Below are 21,843 nucleotides of genomic sequence, written 5' to 3'. Positions count from 1 at the left end.
AATGATTACATAACTGTTCTTAATGGAAGGGAGTGGCTAAAAAGGGACTGAATACCACTTGATTACTATTATTTTGTTTCTATTTGCAAAAAATTTTTTTTTACACATTTTATAGTACCTATGGTCGAAAAGCCGTTCCTCAAAGATAGGTCTCCATCGATTTAGCTCACTAAAAGTGTTGCATCTACCTTCTGACAGAAAGATGTTCTAGACGTATCTTTCACGAAACTAGTTTTAATTAGAAAAACGACGACACTGGTTTCCTCTTCACACATTCAAAGACAGTTGTAAACTGTCTGCATGGATCAGACATTTTCTCTAACACAGACAACTAACTCTCAGTTAAAATATGATAAGTACTAATGCTTACGCCATTGATTGAATAATAATCTCAATGAAACTTTTGGTGAACATTCGCAGACAGTTTCATTTTCAAAATCTTTACCCTTGGAACTTGCCCAAAAACAAAACAAAATAAAAAGTGGAAAATTAAAGGAAAAACGCAAATAACAAACCGCAATAAATGGTAAAATAATAATTTAGACAAACTACAAAGACTCAGTTTGAACCATAGGGTTTCTCAATGCAACAAAATGTAAGAATATCTCGTTTCATAATAATGCAACAATAATGAAGTCGTATTTCTGTTAAATATTTCTCCGTGATATCTTTGTGCACGATGCGGAAAAGAAAGAACTTTTCATGGTCAGAGATTCTTGAGTGTTTTCCGGATGCAACCTCAAAACTTAGGCCCAAAATAACCTTGCCGCAAAGAAAGAGAAGTTTAAACGCCTAAAGCAAAAGCATTTAGGAACAATGAAAACTAATAAACTATCTAGCACGCGACAGGCGGTTTTGAAAGTATGTTTCACTTTATTAAAAATGATTGAACAGAAGCTACTGTGGAATGAAAGGTAACTTTATTGCGCAGCTTGTCATATAGAGTAAACATGCAACCAGGAAAGAAAAGAAAAGGGCAGATTAATTGAATCAAAGCGCCTTGCATTGACCTGAACGGACTTAGCTATCTCAGCATTGACTTCCCAAGTGTTTTTTCCTTGTTCGCGGCAAAGCTCACCGAAAAACAGAGATACGGATGGAACTAAGGTCGAGAGAAATTTTGTTCTTTGCCTTGACGATTTTATTTGTCATCCGTTCCTCAACTTCTTCCACGCCAACGTTAATCCCTAAAGAAGACTTGTACGAAGTTCGAGATGGTAGTTACTGGGCAGAGCGACGAATCGACGAGAAAGGAGACCATTGGACCAGACAAGCAAACTTGGATAGGCTCGAAGTGCTTGCAAACGATGCAGTTTTAAATCTAACGTTTAGAAGCTGCATTGAAGATAAATCAACTGAGCAGAATCAGTATGCCGATGATGCTGGACAAAACTCAAAGTTTGAAGATGTACACCAGGTATTTAAAAATCTATTTGTTTTCCATTCCACCATAAAATGATTTGATAGTTACACATTTTCTTGTCTTTTAACATTTTAATCAAAACAATTTTAGAACTGTGCAAGACAGCTTATCAAGCCATTAATCATGTTAATTTTTTTATAAATTACTTCAGATGACAGTGAATTAGATCCTCCAGCTGAATGAGCAATCTAAGTGTCTGAGCAAAAAAAAATTCACCAATAATTTGACTGCGACAGTCATCAATTTAAGACGCAAAAGAAATCGCAAAATAGCAAGCAAAATAGAGTGCAACTCACTCGTGGAAAAGTAACTCCGGACGAAAAGTTGCCATCTGAATCCCCTTTTTGGCTTCAAAGCTGTGCACGTCGGACAAAGTTAAATTGCAGCGAGCGAGCAGCAAAGCAGGGGCAAAGCAGTACGGGTTCAGAGAGTCCAATGTTCTCAACGACCGCGATATTATATTTACCGTCAATTCTCTTTATAGCGGACACTATAGGGACCTCAAGGTAGTGTCCTCATTAGCGAGAGCCCGTAATAGCGGGAGTAAGTTTCAGTCAAACGTCTGCCTGGGTTTTAGCTGCTGTCCGTTTTATCGGAGTGTCCGTTGTAGGGAGCTGTCCGCAAGGCGAGAGCTGACAGCTGTATACGGAAGGTATTTAAAGAGAAGTTCTGTAATTATTAACCTTTGACGCGCAAGAAAGGTACCTTTGCACGACTCTAAGGCCATGTTCACACTCATACCGACCGGTATGAACATCATTTATACGGGTTAGGGTACGGGTTAACGGTGATTAAGGCGCGATATCTGTGTCTGAGTGAAGCTGGGCCGCGCCGATCTCTACAGTGGATGGTCACATATTAGATACAAGGTGTTCCTTACCATGATATCAAATAGCTTTTCGTGTCAGCATCAAAAGCAAAAGAACGTTTGCCCCTTAACTCTGAGTTGGGGTGGGTGGGAGGGAGGGGGTGGCATTGCTGTTGGGATTTGAAAGGAGAAAAGTATTCCTGGGCCTCTCTATAGTCAACAGAAATAGACCTATTCGGCTAACTCTATGTTGTACACAATTCAAACCCTTTGGGAATAAAACGTTTTGTTCCAGGAATTTCCACATCATTTAAATGTGAATGCGATATTATAGAGCGTTTTTCGTTTGACCCTGAAATGAAAACACGCGAACAAAACAGAAGCAACAAACGAGAGGAACTAGAGAGATTTGATTGGTTTATCGAGCGGATACAATCGCGAGTGGCTTTTGATTGGTTAAGCGAACTCTCGGGTGAAAAAACTTCATGCCCTAAAACTTTCTAGAAATCGATACTTCACTTTGACGTGATACTGCAACACGATTGGCCAATCGAACAATGCTTCTCCATATTAGGGTTCTCTTTGGCAGGAAAACGAAGAGTCCATGTTGATCTTTTCATCCATTGGCTGATAAAACAAATAACGAACACTTACCAAAACCACTTTTCAAGGTCAAACGAAAATCGCTCTAATTCAAATACAAAACGCAAAGAATCTTAACAATTGGGTACAACATTGAGTTAAGCCGAATATTTATAGGTCTATTCACCCTACACACCAGACCTACTGTTTCGCTGCAAAATACAGCCAAACGAAGTGTTACTTAGTGATGAATATGTTTACTAAGGAGATGTGATACTGTGAAGACCACGTTAACTGAAAGAAGGAAAAATACAGTCGGACACCTAGAGCTATTAGAAGGACTCTTCTGTAAAACGGGCACTTGGAGTTGGTCCCTGTCTTCCTTTACTCCCTTTATTTGACTCTCTTTTATAGAGGTGTCCTACTTTTAGCGGTGTCCTTTATAACAGAGAGTCGACTGAATTGAACCTTTAATTATTGTTCGCCAAATCACCGGCAAGAACACAGTTCAAATTATATAAAGAAGGACCACGACACAGACATATACAGTTAAAAATACCCACATTTTATATCAAAACATCACACAAAGCCTAGAACGACTCCACTGATTTGTGATCTCGTAAAATTGTTCATATTGAACCGAGAAAAGGGCATAATTCAGGTATTTAAGCCCAGCAACAAAGAATTGTTCAGCGTGCTAAAGGCGTTACTAGATCAAACTTGAGTCTCGCCTTCTGGTTTTGTCTGTTTGCATTTTCGGTGAGAAAAACCGGTGATAAACTTTAAGAACGTGATCACAGTGATTAAATTGATCAGTAGCCGTTTCATGATAATTGTGAACAATGTCATTCTTTAATAAATACTTCGGCGCGGTTATTTGACTTATACTGCGACTTAGGCAGTGAGTTAATTAAGGCAGGCAGTTAGCTTCACCGCACCTTAAAAAACTCCTGTTTTTTGAAAAGAAAAGTATGTCAATTACTATAATTTATCCTGACCTTTTTTTTTGCCGAATGATAACGTGAAGTTATGAAGGTTATGAGTTTTATCTGCCACGTACACTATGCAGAGATTTCGCGCCGCCACTAAGGCTGTTTGTAATCACACGAAATTTGTCTTGCAGTTCTTGTTACAATAAACCATGAAACAGATGTGGAAACATGGTTAGGTTTTGAACGAAAAAATGGGCAAAGTTCAAAATTTAAATCAAGCAGCAGTGAATTTTTAACGGTTTAACGTTTGTTTTCTTGAAGGGGCCTTAGCTTTTAGTTCAAAACTAGAATCACGCTTTCTGTTCGTGCGAAACAACTGATGAACTTTTTTTAATACGAACGTGATTTGATTTAAATGATCAGTGGCGGGTTTTCATTATAATCATAGATCTTTTTTAAATAGTGTTCCGGTGGCTTAGACCGAAATTTCGCCGCCTGCTTAAACAACCTTCTGTTTTTTGAAAAGAAAAGGCTACTGACAGAACTTTAATTTTTCTTGACCTTGAAAATATATAACGTGAAAATATGTTATATAAAAATATAACGTGAGGTTATGAAAGTTATTTATTTTTTGCCCCTAGAACCTGTTTCTGAACAAAACAGGCCCGAAATTAATGCGTAAGGAAAACTTTAGTGGTTTTACATATTTTTCTGTACCGACACTTTTTAAAAATTTCTTTTCCCTTTAGTGCTTAGGAATCTAGAAATTTTTTTTCATGAATATAATTAAATAGTTAATATAATTAATACACGTATCTTTCATTTCCCAATAGAAAGCTGGATTCCATCACGTACATCGCATGAGTGGTGCCTTGAGCCCTCACTGTGTGTTTGACAAAGTAATACCTCAAGTAAACTCCTCTAACAAAGTACGAATTCCTGGAGAGTATTGCGCCCCTGAGCATGCCACTGGCGGAGCAGCGGTCGGCGATTATGACGGGGATGGAATGGAAGATATTTACTTCACTGTGTTTCATGACCGAAGTGTGTTGTATAAGAACAATGGTAAGTGAGCAAGTGATAGGTCGCCCAATGTAAAAGAATCCAAGTGAGTCCTGGATTCTGGATTCCACGCCCCGTAGATTCCCGATTCCAGCCACTGGATTCCTGAAGGTTCTTTGTCAATCTTGGATTCCGGATTCCAATCGTTAGAGGGGTTTCGGCTTCCTTGAGCTGTATTCCAGCTTTTTCGGACTCGGGAATCCGGATTCCCTTAAATTAGGCCGAGATAGGAGAATTGGACTGAATATCGTTCTTCTGTTTCTTCTCACCATCCCTTTGTACAAATATAGGCAAAGATTTACTTGTCAACGTTAAGTGAAAACTAAAGAAGAGACCCATAGTTTCTTTTATAACTGATGTATTGAACAGATGAGAGATAAACTTAAAACTACTGAAGGGACAGCTTGCCAAAGTCGCTAAATTCTACAGACGTTTGTGCGGTGAAGGCGAGTTTCCACCACCATGCCGCAAACGGGTGTAAAGGTTCATAATTTGGCGGAGCTATTAATCTTCGCTCGCTAAACTTGGTAACTTTGCTAATTTCGATGCTTTCTTTCCAGCTTCTTTGTCAATGGGTATTCGCTTATAATCAGTGTTATTTCTTACCAAATGTTATAAAAACGCTGAGAGGGTCTAAGTTAACGGTTTTTTATCCCCTTCGCCAAAGCAAACGAGAAAGAATAACTCCTGAAAATAGTTGTGACAGTTGTGAAAATGGATTATTTCATTCGTTTAGCGACTAAAAAACTTCCGCTCCAATATGTATAACTCAATTTGCAATGTTCTGAGGTGAACTTGATGGACTTAAAATTGAAGTGCATGTGGAGTAAATTAAATTCACGATTTCATTTTAACATTTTTAAAGTAATAACTTTGCTAATTTTCTTTACCTTTGAAGGCTTGCGGGGATTATTAATAACTAAATTATTCTCCTTGCCTTGGTCAACCAGCTAGAAAAAGTTTTATTATTGTTTTCAGCAACGTCTACTTATTTTACTCGCGAAGGAGTGCTGCAGTTTTGAGATATTTGTACTTGTGCATGGTAATCTTCGGTTGCGTTAAGAGACCTCGCAAGACGCCTCTTTTTACGCTGTCTGGATAAGAAAGACAATAATAGATCATATCTATGCGGCAACCGCAACATTATTGATAGAAAAAGATTAAAAAGATTATACGTGATGGTAGGACAAGTGACCAATATAAGCGTACCCATTATTCTCTACAGTTGAGTTGATTTGTTTTGAAGGTAGAGCTGAGGAAACAAACTGAGCTATTCTAAGTTACCACGTTCCATTGAGCACTAAAACCACTAGTACTGCTATTTGAAGAAAAAGTGCTAAAAATTGAAAATTTTCCCTTTTCTTTCGGATATCTCAACAGAAAAAAGCAATAGAGATAAGGGACTGTACCCCCTCCCTCCCCCTGCCATTTACAATCCCCTCTGTTAACCGAACCTCATTTTACATCGCTGATGAAGATCGAGCGATTCGTGCAAAGTAGTCGGTTAGTTTGAGATTGTTTTGCTGTGAGGTTTGTAATTTTTTTGGAAGAAAATAGGAAAGAAATGCTGATTTGAGTAATATGTTCCAAAAATACTCTATCAGCCTGATTATGCTAAGTAGAATTACCAAGGCTAGCATAAACGGAAATGGCCCACTTATGATGTCTCTCCATAAATCACCGGCCAGCAGCTAATTATATAAGGGTTAGAACTAGTCACGATAAGAATAGCATGCATGCGTAGCAAGCGTTCGAAACTAGGAAAGAAGTGTGAAGGGCGCGCAAGAATTCCCTTCCCCGAACGCCTGCCACTCAGGCTACGAACAGATATAGAATGTTTCGTTCAGTGTTCCTGAACTAGAATTCCTAGCCTCTTCATCCAAAGTTTAAAATCTCCAGTTCTACTGCTGAATAGAACAGATGCCCCGAAGTCTGGATTGTCCTTTTCAATTGAAATAAATGATGAAAAGTAATATTAAAGTCATACTTATAAACTTTAAGGTGTCTATATAGAAAGAGGAGAACTGAGCAGTGTACATATTTGGCCTTGGACTTGCATGACTTGCTTTATGATCCTGATACCATCCACGTTCACTACAATAATTGTGACCTTCCACAGGAATTTGATGCTAAAGGTGAAAGCACGCTCACGACACGCTTGCACGACACGCTTAGCGTGCCGTAGATCACGGATATGCGCATATTAAGTTGTTCGACTTGCTCACGCTTAATTGTCTCAAGCGTGTCCTCTGAAACAAAAGAAATTGCTAATTAGGCAAGATTGCAAGCGTACTAAAGCGTGTTAAAATAAATTCTTTTGTTTTAGCATTAAAATCCTGTGGAGGGTCACATATATTCAATTGGCTCGACATTTTCTCGATGGGTTTTTTAAAATAGAATTATTGGATTTGGTAATTATCATAAGATGTCCAACCTGATTTTGGAGTATCCATTCTAGGTTTCTCCCGTAATTCTTTTCCTTGTGTTATAGGGGACGGAACATTCACTGACGTTACCAAAGACGTAAATATTGGACCCAGTTCCCTCGCCAATGGTGCTGTCTGGGCTGACTTTGACCAAGATGGAGATCTGGATCTTTATGTGACTACGGTTGGTGATACCAGGCATTATCTGTATATAAATTACGGGGGACGCTTCAGGGAAGAAGCTATGCAAAGGAACTGTTCGATGCAGACGAGTGACAAACGCAAACTTTCTGGGATGACGCCAAATGTTGGAGATTTTGATCTCGACGGTTTTGTTGACATTTATGTGACAGAATGGATTCCGCACTCTTTGGGAAAGGTAATTAAAAGAAACTAATCTCATCCGCTTACAATTTCTATGTCAGTTATCCACAAAAATGCATAAAATAAAAAATAGTTATTTACCCCTGAAGAGGCACCTTTGTGAGCGCGCAGGGGACGATGGGAGGGAGAGAGAACGTTTTTCCTATGGGCTCCTGCGATCGTCCACCGCGCACTTACTATTTTTGGATTATTATTATTGCTATTTTTAATGGAGTACCCAGCGGGAGCCTCTCCCGAGGAGAGAGTGCCCACTAAAAGAATTTCATTATTGGGCGCAGGCGTCCTTGTTTCAAAAAGAAACTTATTTAATTTGGCGTGGTTTTGGTTTTGTCCTGTCAGCCTCATTAGAGAAGCGCCAGAGATCATGGTAGCAAATGATGTAGTGGCAGATCCAGGGGAGGGGCCCACGGGGGCCCAGCTCCTCCTACTTGTTCGACCAAACTGAGGCCAGAAGGGCGTTTTATCTAAGATCGGGCCCCCTTTATCTCAAGGTCTGCATGACCGCCCCCCCCCCCTCCCCCCTCCACCTTATCTGAAGGTCTGGATCCTTCACTGTGATAGACCTGTAAAGTGGGTGTGGCTGACGCTTGCGTTTTAAGCTTTTAGCGCCATATTGACTATTAACACAATCTTTTACTCTCTTTATTCAGCCGTCTGTCTCCAAGCTCTTACGAAACAGAGGACACGACTCACCAGGGTAGGATGTAAACTTATGCTCAGCCGCGGAAGTCTTTAGGTGCTAAAACCTAAAATTGATGAACACTGCTGAATTAATGTGCTGTTTGATAATAATAAGAAAGATCGTAAATCAGGGAACTTGAGCAGAAGCGTTTTTGAACGACGCGCTTCAACCCAATTATACGTCCTTATTGGCTAAGACACTTGAGAAATTAGCTGAGAGAGACATAATCACAGCTTCGCGTCAAGAAAACGGTGCGAGGGAACTGAACAAATTTCACTTTCGTCCACCATAAACAAGCCTTTAAACCTTTTTAAACCATTTTTCTTAACACAGCTCTTTAAAAGGCTAACTCTCGGATAAGGTTATGAGATTCTATGGCCAATTACTTAGATTTTTAGCAGTTTACTCCATATAAAACCTAAAAGATTCTTTACTTATATGTACTTAGCCTGCCACACGTAACCCGAGTCTTCAAAACGAGGTTTTTAAATCGATTATTTGTCTTAAAGGTACTTTGTAGATGTTACAATCAACGCTGGTGTAAATCTGGATGATTCTTATAACGGCTCCATGCTTAATCAAGGAACTTACACCTATGATTCTTCATTCACAGTGAGTTTTCTTCTTTCTAGTAGTAAGCATTGTATTTACGCATAATAGCCTCCAGCCGATAGTGTTTCACTTACTATACGAAGATATAAAACGTCAGATATAACGGTTTATCATTCGATGCAAATTGTTCTTTCTTTTCATTGGCCGAAAGCCCACCACGGGACCTGCAAATAACTGCCTACAAATAATTGTCTGCTTAAGCGCAATGTCGTCCAGTTTTGTTTGGCTGCAAATAAGATTCTGCTCATGCGTAAACGAAACCACGCTTTTCTCCTTCTTTCGATCGCTCTTGCGTGAAAAATGTCAGATAGCTTCGCTTCCCGAAGATATTAATTAAAAAAACAAACTTGGTGATCGAATCAGGATGATAAATTAAAAAGATTACTGAACTCAGTTATCGCAAAATATTATACACTTAATGTCAGATCCCAAGGGAAACAGTTGGTTTTGTTTTCCCAAGAGTCCTGATGTTTCCCGAGACGAAGTCGAACCAACTGAAAACCAACTGTTTCCCGAGGAACCTGACATTAAGTGTTTTGTTATATTTCTAGACTTTCACTCCAACGTACTTCAACAGCAACAAAAGAATACGCTTAAGAGGAGCGAATCAAAACAGTACGACTCGGTACTTATAAGAACATAAATTTAATTCTCAAAACCACTGAATGAATGATTTAAAGAGTACTTTCCTTACATTATCTGCATCTTTTTCCTCCACTAGCTGCTGTTTCTCTTCTGGGATAACTTTGAAAATCGTTGCCTTTTAGCTTGAGGCTTCATGTTTGTGTTATTGTGAATGTTGTTGTGTTCATCACGAAAAAGAAAACTGGCAGTGTTTTTCCCGCTTTCTGTCACGCCACTTTCCACCATGCTTTGATAACGTGCTGTAATGTATCCCGAGCGGGGAACATTGCTTGATGTATCACGATCGGGATACATTTGATTTTAGCCAAGGCCACGTGACCAAGAGTCAGCCAATGGCTGTCCCTGTTCAGTTGAGTGAAAGTCTAGGAATATAACAACGTGATTTGTCAGTGTATTGCATTGATCTGCTCGCCCCTGACAAGTCACGATATTTTGCTCAACCTCGTCCCATAATTGTTAATTATTTATCAATAAATATATTTTTAATGAGTAGTTTGTTTCTCTTTTTTTTTTCATTCTTGGGTGGAATGAATCAGATAGGTCAGCAAACACTTGATTTTCCGTTCTTAGAAATATTTGTAACATCTTGTTCAATCAGCCACTCGACAAAGAGAGTAAAGCCCACTGTACGTGAGACAGCTACCAGGGGTTTTATTACGCGCCTGGTAAACCAAGACATCAGCTCAGTTCGGCCTTTGCTCAAGTAACCCAGAAGTACTGAGTCTTTTCGGATCACTAAAACGATCTTCCTGTCTCGGCCTCATCGTCGTACACGCACAAAAAGGTCAAAATTAAAAAGCTCAGTAGACATTTTTATTGTTTCAAAGGTGAAAGCCTAACAAACTGTTGTTATTGTCATTGCAGGATTTTGACAACGACGGCTTTCCAGAGCTACTAGTTACTGCAGCTTTCGGTGGAAGTAAAATGTTTTGGAACACACAAAAAAGTAACTTCACAGAATGCACTATATCATGCGGACTTAGCGGATTGCGGGTAGGGCTGGCATGAGATTGATACCTTAAGTTGTCTTTTTTAGTTAGTCTCCTTTAGCGGTCTAAAAAACCTGTGCTATGCACAGATTAGACTCCTTTACTGGCCAATAAGTTTTCGACAACAGTGCTTGTCCAGTTCATATTCGAGACCCCCCTGGCATTAGTTGTTTCACACTGTTAACTTGGCTGAGCAGTAGCATGAACGAGTGTGAGAAGTAAGGGTAATTCGAGGCTTGCCTTTAATCAAACCTGCGTTTCAAATACATAATTGACGAGTTTCAAATGGAGTTTTCGTTTTTTTCCATAGAACGCCATCGGTCATGCTACAGGAGACTGGGATAATGATGGTTACCTGGACTGGTTTTCTTCTGCCATGTGGAAGAACCAAAGCGAATGCACCATGTCTGGCTGTACGTTCGTTACCAGTGGAAATTCGTTATATCGTAACCTTGGAGGAAGGCAGTTTGAAGACGCTACAAATCAGGCAAGTTAAGGTGGTCACTTAGGTGAAACCATGCTTACAGTTGGTGGCCAGCACCGTACCCAAGTACGGTGATCACTGCGCACTAACATGACCAAACCCTTTTTTCAAGTACCCACGCCAGAATTCGGGCTTGGTGCTTGTAGCCGAGTGCAAGGTTGAGACACGAGCAATAAATTGGGCAGCCAAGCTATTTCTTGGGTGCGCACAGATTCTGTTAGTACCAAGGCAATTCACTGCTTTGCATACCCATAACCATCCACCACGCCCGCATTTCAAACTGACGGTTGATAAGCCCAAATAGAGCAAAATATGGTGCATAGTTACACGGGTACTCATGAGGTAAAGAAAAAAAAAATTTTCGTCAGTACCCAGACAGCGCTAGTGCTCGGGCACTAAGAGTGGGTGCCTCTTAGGTCTGGCCTGGGTCTGGAGGCGCGCGAGTTTCTGCCCGGCTTTTCACCTCGCTTCCCATTAGCCATTTATCTTTTCTTCCTAGACCCTTGAATGCTTACCTTTGTAAAAAAAAAAATGGAGATATTCTCCAAAGAACCATCAAACTAAGAAGTTCTCCCCTTTTTTTTCCATGGAACTAAGATTCACCGGACAACGAGGTCATCAACTCTCAATTCCTTTCCTTCTTTAAGAAAATACCGAAGATTAAATTATCAAGTAAATATGAAAACCGATCCTATTAATTTCTCCATCTTCGACTTTTCGCCATCTTTTCTTCAATTCATGTAAATAGCTCTTGTGAGTTCCTATAGTTTCTGTTCGGTCTCCTCGCCAGTTCTGTTTTTCACTTATCCTTTATTAATAAAATAATAATAACAAAAAACAGCAAAAAACACCTTATAGTTTCTCAAACAAGCCACAAAACGTCTGTCAGGCGGAAAATTTCTCGGAAATTAAATACTTTTCCAAACCAACCGAGCAACTAGAGTAACTAAACAATAAGGCGATCTCCGTTTTTCTCATTTATGTTTCTTTCCATCAGGCGGGTGTAGAGAATGGTGGTATGGCATGGGGCGCGGCATTCATGGACTTCAATAACGATGGCTTTCTAGATTTCATTTCAACCAGCGGTAAGTACAAAGCTCCTAACAGACCAAAACCTCAGTAGGTGGATCATCGAATAATTCTATGTACCTTTTCCCGGATAATCAGACATAGGACTAACACTCTATTGGCAGCAACGGCTTCTTTTCTGCGTTTTTTTTTCTTTTCTAGCCTCTCTCTTTTCTGCACTTCAAGACGGCCCCACTGACTATAATTTCTGGATTATGTAGTGGTAAGGTGAAAAATGCCCGGGAAAAAAGGCTCGCATTCCTTGGTAACTCATCTTTATCAACTGAAGAATCAGAAATTTATCTTTTATCCTTGCCCCCCTCGACCGGGAGTAAGGATGGCGAAGTGGTGAGAGCACTCGCCTCCCACCAATGTGGCCCGGGTTGTAATCCCGTGTCGACGCCATATGTGGATGTTGAGTTTTCTGTTGGTGAAAATGGCTGGTTTCGGTCGATATCCATATTATTTAGTCGGTATATAACCATATTTATTAAATCTGCTACTTATTATTCCTGCATACTTTTCAGGGAATGAATTCAACAAGATGCATTTATGGCAAAACCTTGGAACTGGTCAGAATGGGAAAACTCAAGAAGTAAATAGAAACTTTTTACCTTGATTTTATACAACTACTTCTCATCCCTCTCTTCGTCCAAAATGACGTTGCATGATAAACGTAGAATTTGGCGTTAATCTGTCAGAGGCTGTTTAGTAGATTTCGTAATTCGATCGCCCTTTCTTCTTAGTTCCTTTACTGTAAGGCAGTTCTCCCTTATTTCACAAGTTGAGAGAGAGTTGGAATAATCACGATGAAGTTTAAAAGAACACAAGTTCTCTTTTTCAGTTTTAATTTTATGACTTTTGTCATCGCGGTTGCTTAACTGATGAATTTTAAAAAGCGTTTAACTAAAGTTTGAATATACAGCTGATTTAGTAGAGTAGATTTTGATAAGAAGACAGAGGCTTTCAAGAATCTATTACAATGAGGCTGCACGAGAATTATACAAATCCGGAAAATTAACTGAATTATCTGATGGTGCATTAGTAACTAGGACGCTTGGCAGGAAAATGCGACGTAAGACGCATGTTATGCCAATATCGTTCTAATGTAATGAAAAAGTACTTATAGTGCAGCTCCTGTAAGGTCTGAGGCTTAAAATCATTGGTATTGGCTTTTTTTTCCTTTTTAGGTAACTGCCTTCTATGGACTGAATGGCACAGGAAAAGGAAGAGGCCTCGTCAAATGGGACTATGATGGTAATACTATAATCACAACATCGACTTTTCCGGTATTTTCTCTGTAGTTCTTAATTCAGTCACGTTGTATAAAAATAAAACTTAGATGGTATTTATAAGTGTAACTGGCACCCGACAAGAAATGCCTAGGAACACGTTCGAGACGGCTTTTATTTATATTTTTATTTAGGAGGCGTCTTATGTAAGACGCGTGTCTTATTTTTCCTCGTATAAGTGACTCTATTGTGTATCTAGGATAGGTTAAAGGTTTGCTGAAATTTGGTTCGTCTTCAGAACTACAATGAGGTGTTTTGCGCGAGGTTTCATCAGGAAATATTTAGCTATTATTAAAACACTGCGCGTCCCTACCCTCACTGATGTCGTCTAATTCCATCAGTTCTTAAAAAGTCGTGTACCCTTCTTTCTTAGATGATGGTGATGAAGACATCATTGTGTGTAATAACGTTGGAGCACCGTTTTTCTATCAATATCAGCGAAAGGAGCCGAACAATTGGATAAGGACACGTGTAGTACATAGGTACGGTGATTAATCCATTTGGTGTGAGTTAAAGAATGGCGAACACTTAAGCAACGACAGCGACAACGACAGTGAAAACGTCGCTAAAAAATTGAATACGCGCATCTATTTGGACCCTCCCTATTTTTCAAATGAACGTCACTTTTCCTAGAGTTGAATTCTTAAGGACTTTATCCAGGTTCAAAAAAAGAAACAAATATTTATAAACTCGTAGGCTCACGTCCTCCATAAAACGTTGCATTACCAGGTTTCACATCAGTCGTAGTAATACAGTGGACGTCATAAAAAACCTACTAAAATGCGTATGCACGTGTAGAGCTGTTGTTTTGGTTCATAAAACCGGTTGTTTTTGAACGTTGTCGAGGTTTCTTAAGGTAACTGTAAAACCAAAAAAGAAAATTGTCGTATTGTTACCTCTGCAAAGGTATGTGAACCTATCCTGGACGCGCGGCAAACTTTCCAAGCCATTCTAATTTGACAATGCCAATTAATAGCATGTAACGTCACTTGTCGTTTGTTTCCTCTTGATTTGAAAATTTTCCTTTGGTCACGCGAGGTTTTTAAATTAACTGAATAAGATAGCCGAGTGCCCGCTCAGTGAATCGCACAATATAACCTCACCAAATGTTTTGAGAAGAAACTATCAGAATTCAAAATGCCTGTCCTGGAGGGTGCAGGTTGATCGGCAGGGAAATTCTTATGTAACACAAGAAGCAGGAGGGGAGTCTGACGACCGGTGATTTTAACGGGAAGGGAATGAACCTGTCGAGAATCCCCTACCCCCATTGGGGTATCATGGTGGGTGGGTCAATATTTTTGTTAAGAATTCCAGATATGACTGCTGCGGTGCAACTTTTGTTCTAGGTGTCTTAAGAATTCAAATAAGTTATGTGACAGCGTGGGAGCCCGAGTGCAAGTGATCATGGGAAACAACCATACACAGGTATAGGCAACTAGAAAATTGGTACAAGGCGTTAAAATGAAGAATTTCGGCACTTTTTTAGCCGTTTTAGTCATTATTGGCGAAAAGAAAATCGTATACTTGTATGAGTTGTTTTGCTAGCTTTGTGGGATTTGTTGTCTTAACATTCAATGGCCAAGAAGACAAAGTTAGAAAAAGATTAGATTTCGTTCCATCCTGTAAAAGAGTGTTGAAGTAAGTCGGACCTTCAGTTTTACCTTCCTCAGGCCATCTTTTCTAAAACAAGGCATTACCTTCTCGTATTAGTTTGCTCTTTCCTCTCTTTCAGACACAGCAAATTGGTTCCAGTACACATTTTTTAGGTCAGAGTTCGGTTGTTGCTCATTTTGGACTGGGATCAAATAGTGGTAATGTCACAGTCAAAGTCACGTGGCCGTCTAATCTCATGGTGACGTACGTTAACGTAACACCTAATACAAGGCTACGAGTTGTACAGCCTAACAGGTCAGTAAGCAATGACTATGATGATCATGATCGAAGTAACGGCATGTTATAAAAGGAGATACATTTTTATTTGCTTCTTGAATGGTATGTGTTTTATTGTGCACTCTTTTTGACAAGAAGGTTTAACCGCAGCGAGGTAAACTCGGTAGTAAATAATTAGTAGGACCAGACTGCTTAAGAAAGCGAGAGGTTACGGGTTCCAATCCCGCTAGACCGGACCAATACCTAGGGGCCCTAAGATAACGGAGGAAAATTTCCTTTAGATTTTTCCTATTCTCAGCCTCGATGTTTCTACGAAAACGTTCTTACATAAAAGAGTGTCTTGTAAATTAAAATATAACTGCTCTGGAATTGGCGATATTTGAGTTCTTTGAAAGGAAATGTTAGATGACAACTGTGGAAGACGAAATATCATAATGTGTGAACATCCTCACGGTCGGGCTAATGAAAGCTTTAAAATTTTATTTCGATTTCTTCATACATTGCTTTTTTATAATTATGCCAGATGATTTTAACTACTTTTTAGCTAGTAAGTCTGTGGAACTTCAATAGTCATTAATTATGTCAGTATAAATGGGACTGAATAAGAATCAGTGAAAGGATTGGTAAATGACTTCATGAATGTTTCTTTTAGTTCTGATTCTGGACAAACGTTTCAATATTCTTCTCTCGACAAGTGTTTTTCCTTACAAGTGACATCGATTGTTAAACAGGTAAGCCAAATATAGTAGAACTCTTTTGCTTGTATGCTTTGTTTTCCCTAGTATGCAGGTCATGTGATAATACTCTAGAGAACTGCTTCTTTCAAAATTGCGGTGCATATCTACTCATAACATATAATAAGACAAACTGTCAAATTCCGGCCTGGTATCTTCATTGGGAAAACAAAACATACAAGCTTAAGAGGCCTATTCTAGACATATGGTATAGAAATTCCAAAGGATTTTTTTGTGCGGCGAGGGAATGTTTCTTACTTGCAAGGAAGCCCCCCATGTCGGAGCATATGTCTAGGTTTTCCTCTTTGGATGGAATCCGGTACAGGATAACTCTAAGAATTATACCACACCATTACTATAAATTAAAAAAAACCTGGAGGGAGTGGTATAATGCTGCGAAACGTTTCGTGTCTAAGTAAACCTTTAAAGCGACTACAAGACAAAATTCCTACAAATCCGATTGTCTAAAATATCTCATTCCCCTTTCACAGCAAATTACTGAGTAAGCAAAAATCTATTCTTCTTTTCTCTAAGGATACCAAACGTGATTGTTTTAAGAACACCACGAGCATTATTATAACACGACAACTAGCTACTAGGAGTGACGGTTTTTTCAACTTTCTACATTGTATCTTGTGACGATTCAAAGGGTCGTTCTTGCTAGGTTGATAAAGTTATTGAATACTGGAATAAAGGATTATTTGTTTGTGAAGCGAAACTTTAGAAGCCTTAACCCGTTCGCTCCTGGGAATTTTGCTTCATTTTTTTCTTTTGCTGGGCATTTATTAGGCTTCATGTCCGTGGGAAAATTTTAAGAAAGCTTTTAGGATCTTATAAGATAAGATGAAATGAAACGTAACTGGTTTGTTAGTACAACAAGATTTTCATGGGAATGTTTGGTCAACATTACATGGTTTCTCCGGCCTCTTTGGCTGACGCGTGCATGAAATGGTTTGAAAGATCTCTTCCCCCTGCACATTCAAGTTAAATGATAAAGTTTAAAATGATGAATCAGATGATACACTGAGCGGTAGAAGGGACGTGGATCTGCGCAAGCGGTTACGGGCGGTTCAGGGGCGAATGGGTTTAATACGTTTTTGGTATGTCGATCTTAAGCGTGGTTTCTTAACTTCTTATGTTTTCCTGAAGCCTTCAAAATCAACAGTAACAGTTAACCCAGACGGGAAAACAGTAAAGTTTCAAGTAAATTCTGGAGAAAGCCACGCGCAGCTTGGTAACCAGTCCTTCACATACACAGTGGGCCTGATGCCTAGCCCAGGAGGACAACCGCTGACTGCCAACTCCACGGCAAAAGTCGAGTTCACAAGCAGCGCTCTGAGCGGATGTCAGGACGGAAGAATGATCGGGGCGGTACCAACTGTAACAGATGACAGGTACGCTTCCGAGTATCTTCCAAGCCATAAACTAGTAAATACACTCCCGTAACCTCCTGCCATAACCCACCCCTTAGCTGCCAAAGAAAGGAATAGCACTCATGCCTTCAAAATTTGCCGATCGTTCGAAGATATTCCCGGCCCTTTACGAAAATGGTTGTAAATGCGGAGTTTCTGTGATGGCACAACTCCTCCAAGTAGATTTTCACTCATACACCTGTATTCCACGCTTGATAAAAGTGAAACCTGTTCATGCAGTTTTGAGTTGTCGATTAAAACTAGGGCGTCCATTTTTTCTTTTGGGCCTTTCCCAAGTCTTGTTAGCTCTTCATGGCTATGCCCTTTTTACATTATATAATTAACGATCACTTTCAATTGTTGGTTTATTTCAGCACGCGAAAACAATTGTCCCGCATTTATATTTCCTGCGTTATAGGCGTTTAGAGGGTACTTCGAACAATAAAGTTCACGTGAGATGGGGTGCTGCACAAGAGGATCTGATTCGTGATGCTCCTCCAATGTACGCAGACGGTATAGTTATGGCAGCAGGCGCTAACAGGCCATCACCAAGAAAAATCAGCAATGAACTGTTTCAGCAGGTACGCCTCAAGCAACAGATCTCTACTACCAGCATCAACGTTTTGCTTTTTTAAGCGTTTTTCAGTCTGTTTATTCCAAACAGATAAGTAGGGTTTGCTAATAAATTCTCTCCTGCATTAACTCCCATTAAACGCCGCCCTTGATTAAACGCGGCAGATGGAAGCAATATTACCAATAAACGTTGCCCTCGTCTTAAAAACATCGCATCCAATCAGAAGTATACGGGATTTTTTCAAGGAATATGAGAAAAAATTCGATACAACTTGTACTCTACACCATCCAGACAATGACAAGTCCATTTCAGGAAGAAAAAAGCAAGACACTGGAAATCTTTCTGTTTTACAAAGTATTTGCAAATCAGTTTTATCGTAATTATTTTTGCCGAATGTGATTTTGAAATAAACGCCGCGCTTGTATATATATAAACGCCACATCGGAAACGCTAGAAAATTTAATACTAAATGCCACGCCCTTTTTATCGAATGAATACTTTATAGGAAATTATGACGCTGCTTCTTTTAGGAGGTTAAACACAAAAGTTGCGTTTTATCTTATTGAGCTGACAAAGATATAACTGGCCAACGTTCGGGGACTGCAATTTCTATCCTTTTCTTATCCTTTTCTCATTACCTTATAGTGAAGGTTAAATTGTCGTTAAAATGCATTTGCGGCTTCTCATTGCGATTCGGCTAACTAACTTCCTATTTTGCAGGTTGAATCAAAGATTAGTGCGCGCAGACTCAGTGACTTCAGTCCAAATTTTGGGCAGGTATATATTGAGGCGTAATTAATCGCTTGTGACTAAGTAGGTCAGTGAAACAGACCATCATTCAGGATCAGTCAGGTAGGATGCGGCAATCCATCAATAGGTTCATTTTGACAGTGGAAAGAATTGGCACAGTTAATTAGTCAGTGCGAGGCCTTCTGTACGAGAGGTCCTGAGTTGGTTTTTTCAGGCTTTACCTCAAATCCTTGTCATTCGACTCAGTTTTTCTATCCATATATAGCATTAAGTAGCTTTAAATACCAGTGAAATGGATCACTGATGAAAGAAGGGGTAACAAAGCAGAGCTACCGACGTAACCTCTCCGCGATACACGCAAGGTCACCGGCAGTGTCGAGAATTGATATTACGCTATTAGGATGTGACGGGGAGGATCGTTTGACAGAAAATAGAACTGAGAACTCTGGTAATGGTAGTGAGAAATGTTGAGAAATTCACAACACACAACACCAGTCTTTACATATTACACAGCACAGGGTGTTTTTAAATAGAATACCTGATGTGTTGTTCACAAATAGAGGTCACTGTTTTGCTTAATTTTTTTCTAGTTTCTTGCACATGATACCGATTCATCAGGAACGCTTACAAGTCGGGATTTTGAAGTTGAAAGTGACGTGCTGTTACCTATTGAGGTACCACAGGTCAGTATATGAAGAGCATTTGGTGTCGTCGCTGAGTTGTTGTTGTGCTATAATAATCAGGAATCACGATAATCGCACTCCCTTCCTGGTCATTTATTAAAATTACACGAAACGTCAGCAGTCTATGAGTTCAGATCTTGTGCGTTGGTTCTATTACCTGCTATTTGCAGTTCTGACAACCCCAATTTTTGTAAGACCCTCTAAGGACTACTATGTATGATATGCGTGGTGTCTGGGTGGGTTTGAGTAAGCTGAATATGTTGTTAGGATATTCCTCAAATGATGGGATTTCGCTAGCGATTTGTTATCTGCCTCGCTTATCGTGTGATGCTTGGGGTATGTGGATGGGCCCTTGTCCTCTTTTTAACCTTTTAAGTGTGGGTGATTTGTTACTTAACAATTATTTGCGTAAATCTTTTGCCTGAGGAGGAAATGTAGCTATGCATTATGATATTAAATATTTGCTTTCTCCTCTGCTTCCAGGGAGATATTCATTTTGACCGACAGAACAAAGGAAATGTGTACCTCCCTTTCGTACGCACCACGTTTAACAGGTTTGGAAAGACATTATCGAATAAACATGTATACATCAATTACTGGCCCTATCATGTTAAAGCTAAATTTCCTTCATCCATAGAAAACAAACTGGTTTGTTTGTTTGTTTGTTTGTTTGGTTTTTTTTTGTTTAGGCGCTATAATTTAGGAATTTCTCAGACCTGGATGTTATATGAATATCATGGGTTTTTAAAACGAATCTCTTATCTCTCTTCCCGGCGATAAATCCTTAGACGATGTAAGACTAACAGTTCCCGTTGTGGAGAAAGCAAAATTAAAGTATGATGCGGCAATTGCAACTGGCTCTTGGAAATTTCATACTTAGACTTTGTTTCCGTATAAATGGGTGCCTCAGTGAGAGTAACAGTTAACCAGGTAACTGTCTGAAACATCGTGCCTGAAAGAGCGTGACAAGTCGCTCCAGAAACGAGCAACATTGACTTCCCAAAATGAAACGGGCGAAAAGTTCTACCGTACCTTTTAGTGCAGTGAACCTTTTTTCTCTCTTCATTAGATGTACTGGTCGAGGCACTAGCATTCCAAGGCAACAAGTGAACAAACTAACTTCCTACATCGATGGCTCCGTCGTGTATGGCGAAACAGAAGAACGAAGCAGGGCTCTACGATCATTTATAAATGGAAAACTAAAAGTCATACCCGATGATTTGTTACCTGTAAGTTACAACTTTGAAAAGAAAAGGACTTCTTATTTTGCTTTTCAACACAAAACAGTCAGGGTCCGTGTACTTGTCTGAACTCATTTATCGTTTGCTATGACACAGTTGTCATCTTTCTTGTAGTTTATCCTCCCCTTTTTCCAGCCCCCTCCCTTTTCAGTTGCCCAAATTTATAAAGCCTCGCCTTCTAATTAAACCTCCTCCAAATGAAGTGCGCGATGCAACGGTTTGAACTTTTTCATTATACATTCACTGCTTACGCTTAGGTTCCAGTTTTCAAAAAGGCCTTGGCTCCCCTCTTCAGTAAGCCATTCCCTTCCCCTCAAAAATGTTTGCAAAAATTATATCTGGGGAGGGGTCGAAGATACACTTTTACGTCACTTGCAACACTTTTCAAACAAGAGACACAATTTATCAATGCTTGTTGAAAGTCTTTAATATTTCACTCATACTTTCACAAACTAGAAACTAGAAATACTAAACTTCTACGCCAAAGTCAAAATGATTTTTCAGATTAAGCAACTAGCACCTGTTGAAACGTGTTTTGTAAACAGGAAAATAATGAGGCGCTACCGAATGACAATCCAGTTGGGCGAGTAGCAAGTCTGCTGTTTGTTGCCGGGGACTCACGAGCCAATGAACAGCCGGGTTTGATAGCATTTCATACTCTCTTTGTACGTGAACACAACCGACTATGTGATGAATACAAAAGCACAAATCCTCAGGTAAAGCAACAACACTTGGTTTTAACTTATATAATTTGAAATAAGGGTATTATTAGTCCAAGCGCCCGAGACAAGGGAACTTATTTGTAGACTGCAGTCAGGTGGGAAGGGCAGGTTTGCTTTTTCCCTTTTGAAGTAGAAAGAGTCGGGAGTCGGCAAAACCTCGAGAATCTAGTGCTACTTGTTAAGAATAAATTGCCTCAACTACGTTTGAGGTTGTGGGGAATAACGCCTGTTTAAAAATCACTGGAATTCTTTATTCATACTCATTACACTAGTAAGAGTGAGACTTTAGTCTTTGTGACTTTTACTCCAAAACCTTGACCATTTATGAGTAATACTTTCTAGAGATGTCGCTAATAATTCTGCACATTTTGGTTTTAACCCCTTTGAGACTGCAGATTGTATCTAAAGTAAAACGTTTAATTTAGTCCTTACACTGTGGCTCTGACTT

General features: G+C 39.5%; 1 protein-coding gene across 1 annotated transcript in view; it reads left to right on the top strand.

Annotated features, from left to right (window-relative positions):
* Nucleotides 1–1,027: 1,027 nt before the first annotated feature.
* Nucleotides 1,028–21,843, top strand: part of LOC140943032 (uncharacterized) — a 27,708-nt gene continuing 6,892 nt past the window's right edge. The window contains exons 1-21 of the mRNA XM_073392066.1: nucleotides 1,028–1,417; nucleotides 4,579–4,810; nucleotides 7,299–7,612; nucleotides 8,268–8,314; nucleotides 8,809–8,911; nucleotides 10,421–10,549; nucleotides 10,856–11,032; nucleotides 12,027–12,114; nucleotides 12,625–12,692; nucleotides 13,288–13,354; nucleotides 13,763–13,871; nucleotides 14,736–14,814; nucleotides 15,122–15,297; nucleotides 15,932–16,010; nucleotides 17,163–17,407; nucleotides 17,844–18,006; nucleotides 18,720–18,776; nucleotides 19,340–19,432; nucleotides 19,916–19,986; nucleotides 20,502–20,661; nucleotides 21,219–21,389. Of these exons, the coding sequence (XP_073248167.1) occupies nucleotides 1,097–1,417; nucleotides 4,579–4,810; nucleotides 7,299–7,612; nucleotides 8,268–8,314; nucleotides 8,809–8,911; nucleotides 10,421–10,549; nucleotides 10,856–11,032; nucleotides 12,027–12,114; nucleotides 12,625–12,692; nucleotides 13,288–13,354; nucleotides 13,763–13,871; nucleotides 14,736–14,814; nucleotides 15,122–15,297; nucleotides 15,932–16,010; nucleotides 17,163–17,407; nucleotides 17,844–18,006; nucleotides 18,720–18,776; nucleotides 19,340–19,432; nucleotides 19,916–19,986; nucleotides 20,502–20,661; nucleotides 21,219–21,389 (2,949 nt within the window). The 5' untranslated portion in view covers nucleotides 1,028–1,096. The remainder of the gene's footprint in view (nucleotides 1,418–4,578; nucleotides 4,811–7,298; nucleotides 7,613–8,267; nucleotides 8,315–8,808; nucleotides 8,912–10,420; nucleotides 10,550–10,855; nucleotides 11,033–12,026; nucleotides 12,115–12,624; nucleotides 12,693–13,287; nucleotides 13,355–13,762; nucleotides 13,872–14,735; nucleotides 14,815–15,121; nucleotides 15,298–15,931; nucleotides 16,011–17,162; nucleotides 17,408–17,843; nucleotides 18,007–18,719; nucleotides 18,777–19,339; nucleotides 19,433–19,915; nucleotides 19,987–20,501; nucleotides 20,662–21,218; nucleotides 21,390–21,843) is intronic.

Source organism: Porites lutea, chromosome 7, assembly GCF_958299795.1.
Source record: "Porites lutea chromosome 7, jaPorLute2.1, whole genome shotgun sequence".
Taxonomy (NCBI): Eukaryota; Metazoa; Cnidaria; class Anthozoa; order Scleractinia; family Poritidae; genus Porites; species Porites lutea.
This window is presented reverse-complemented; position numbering and strand designations above follow the sequence as displayed.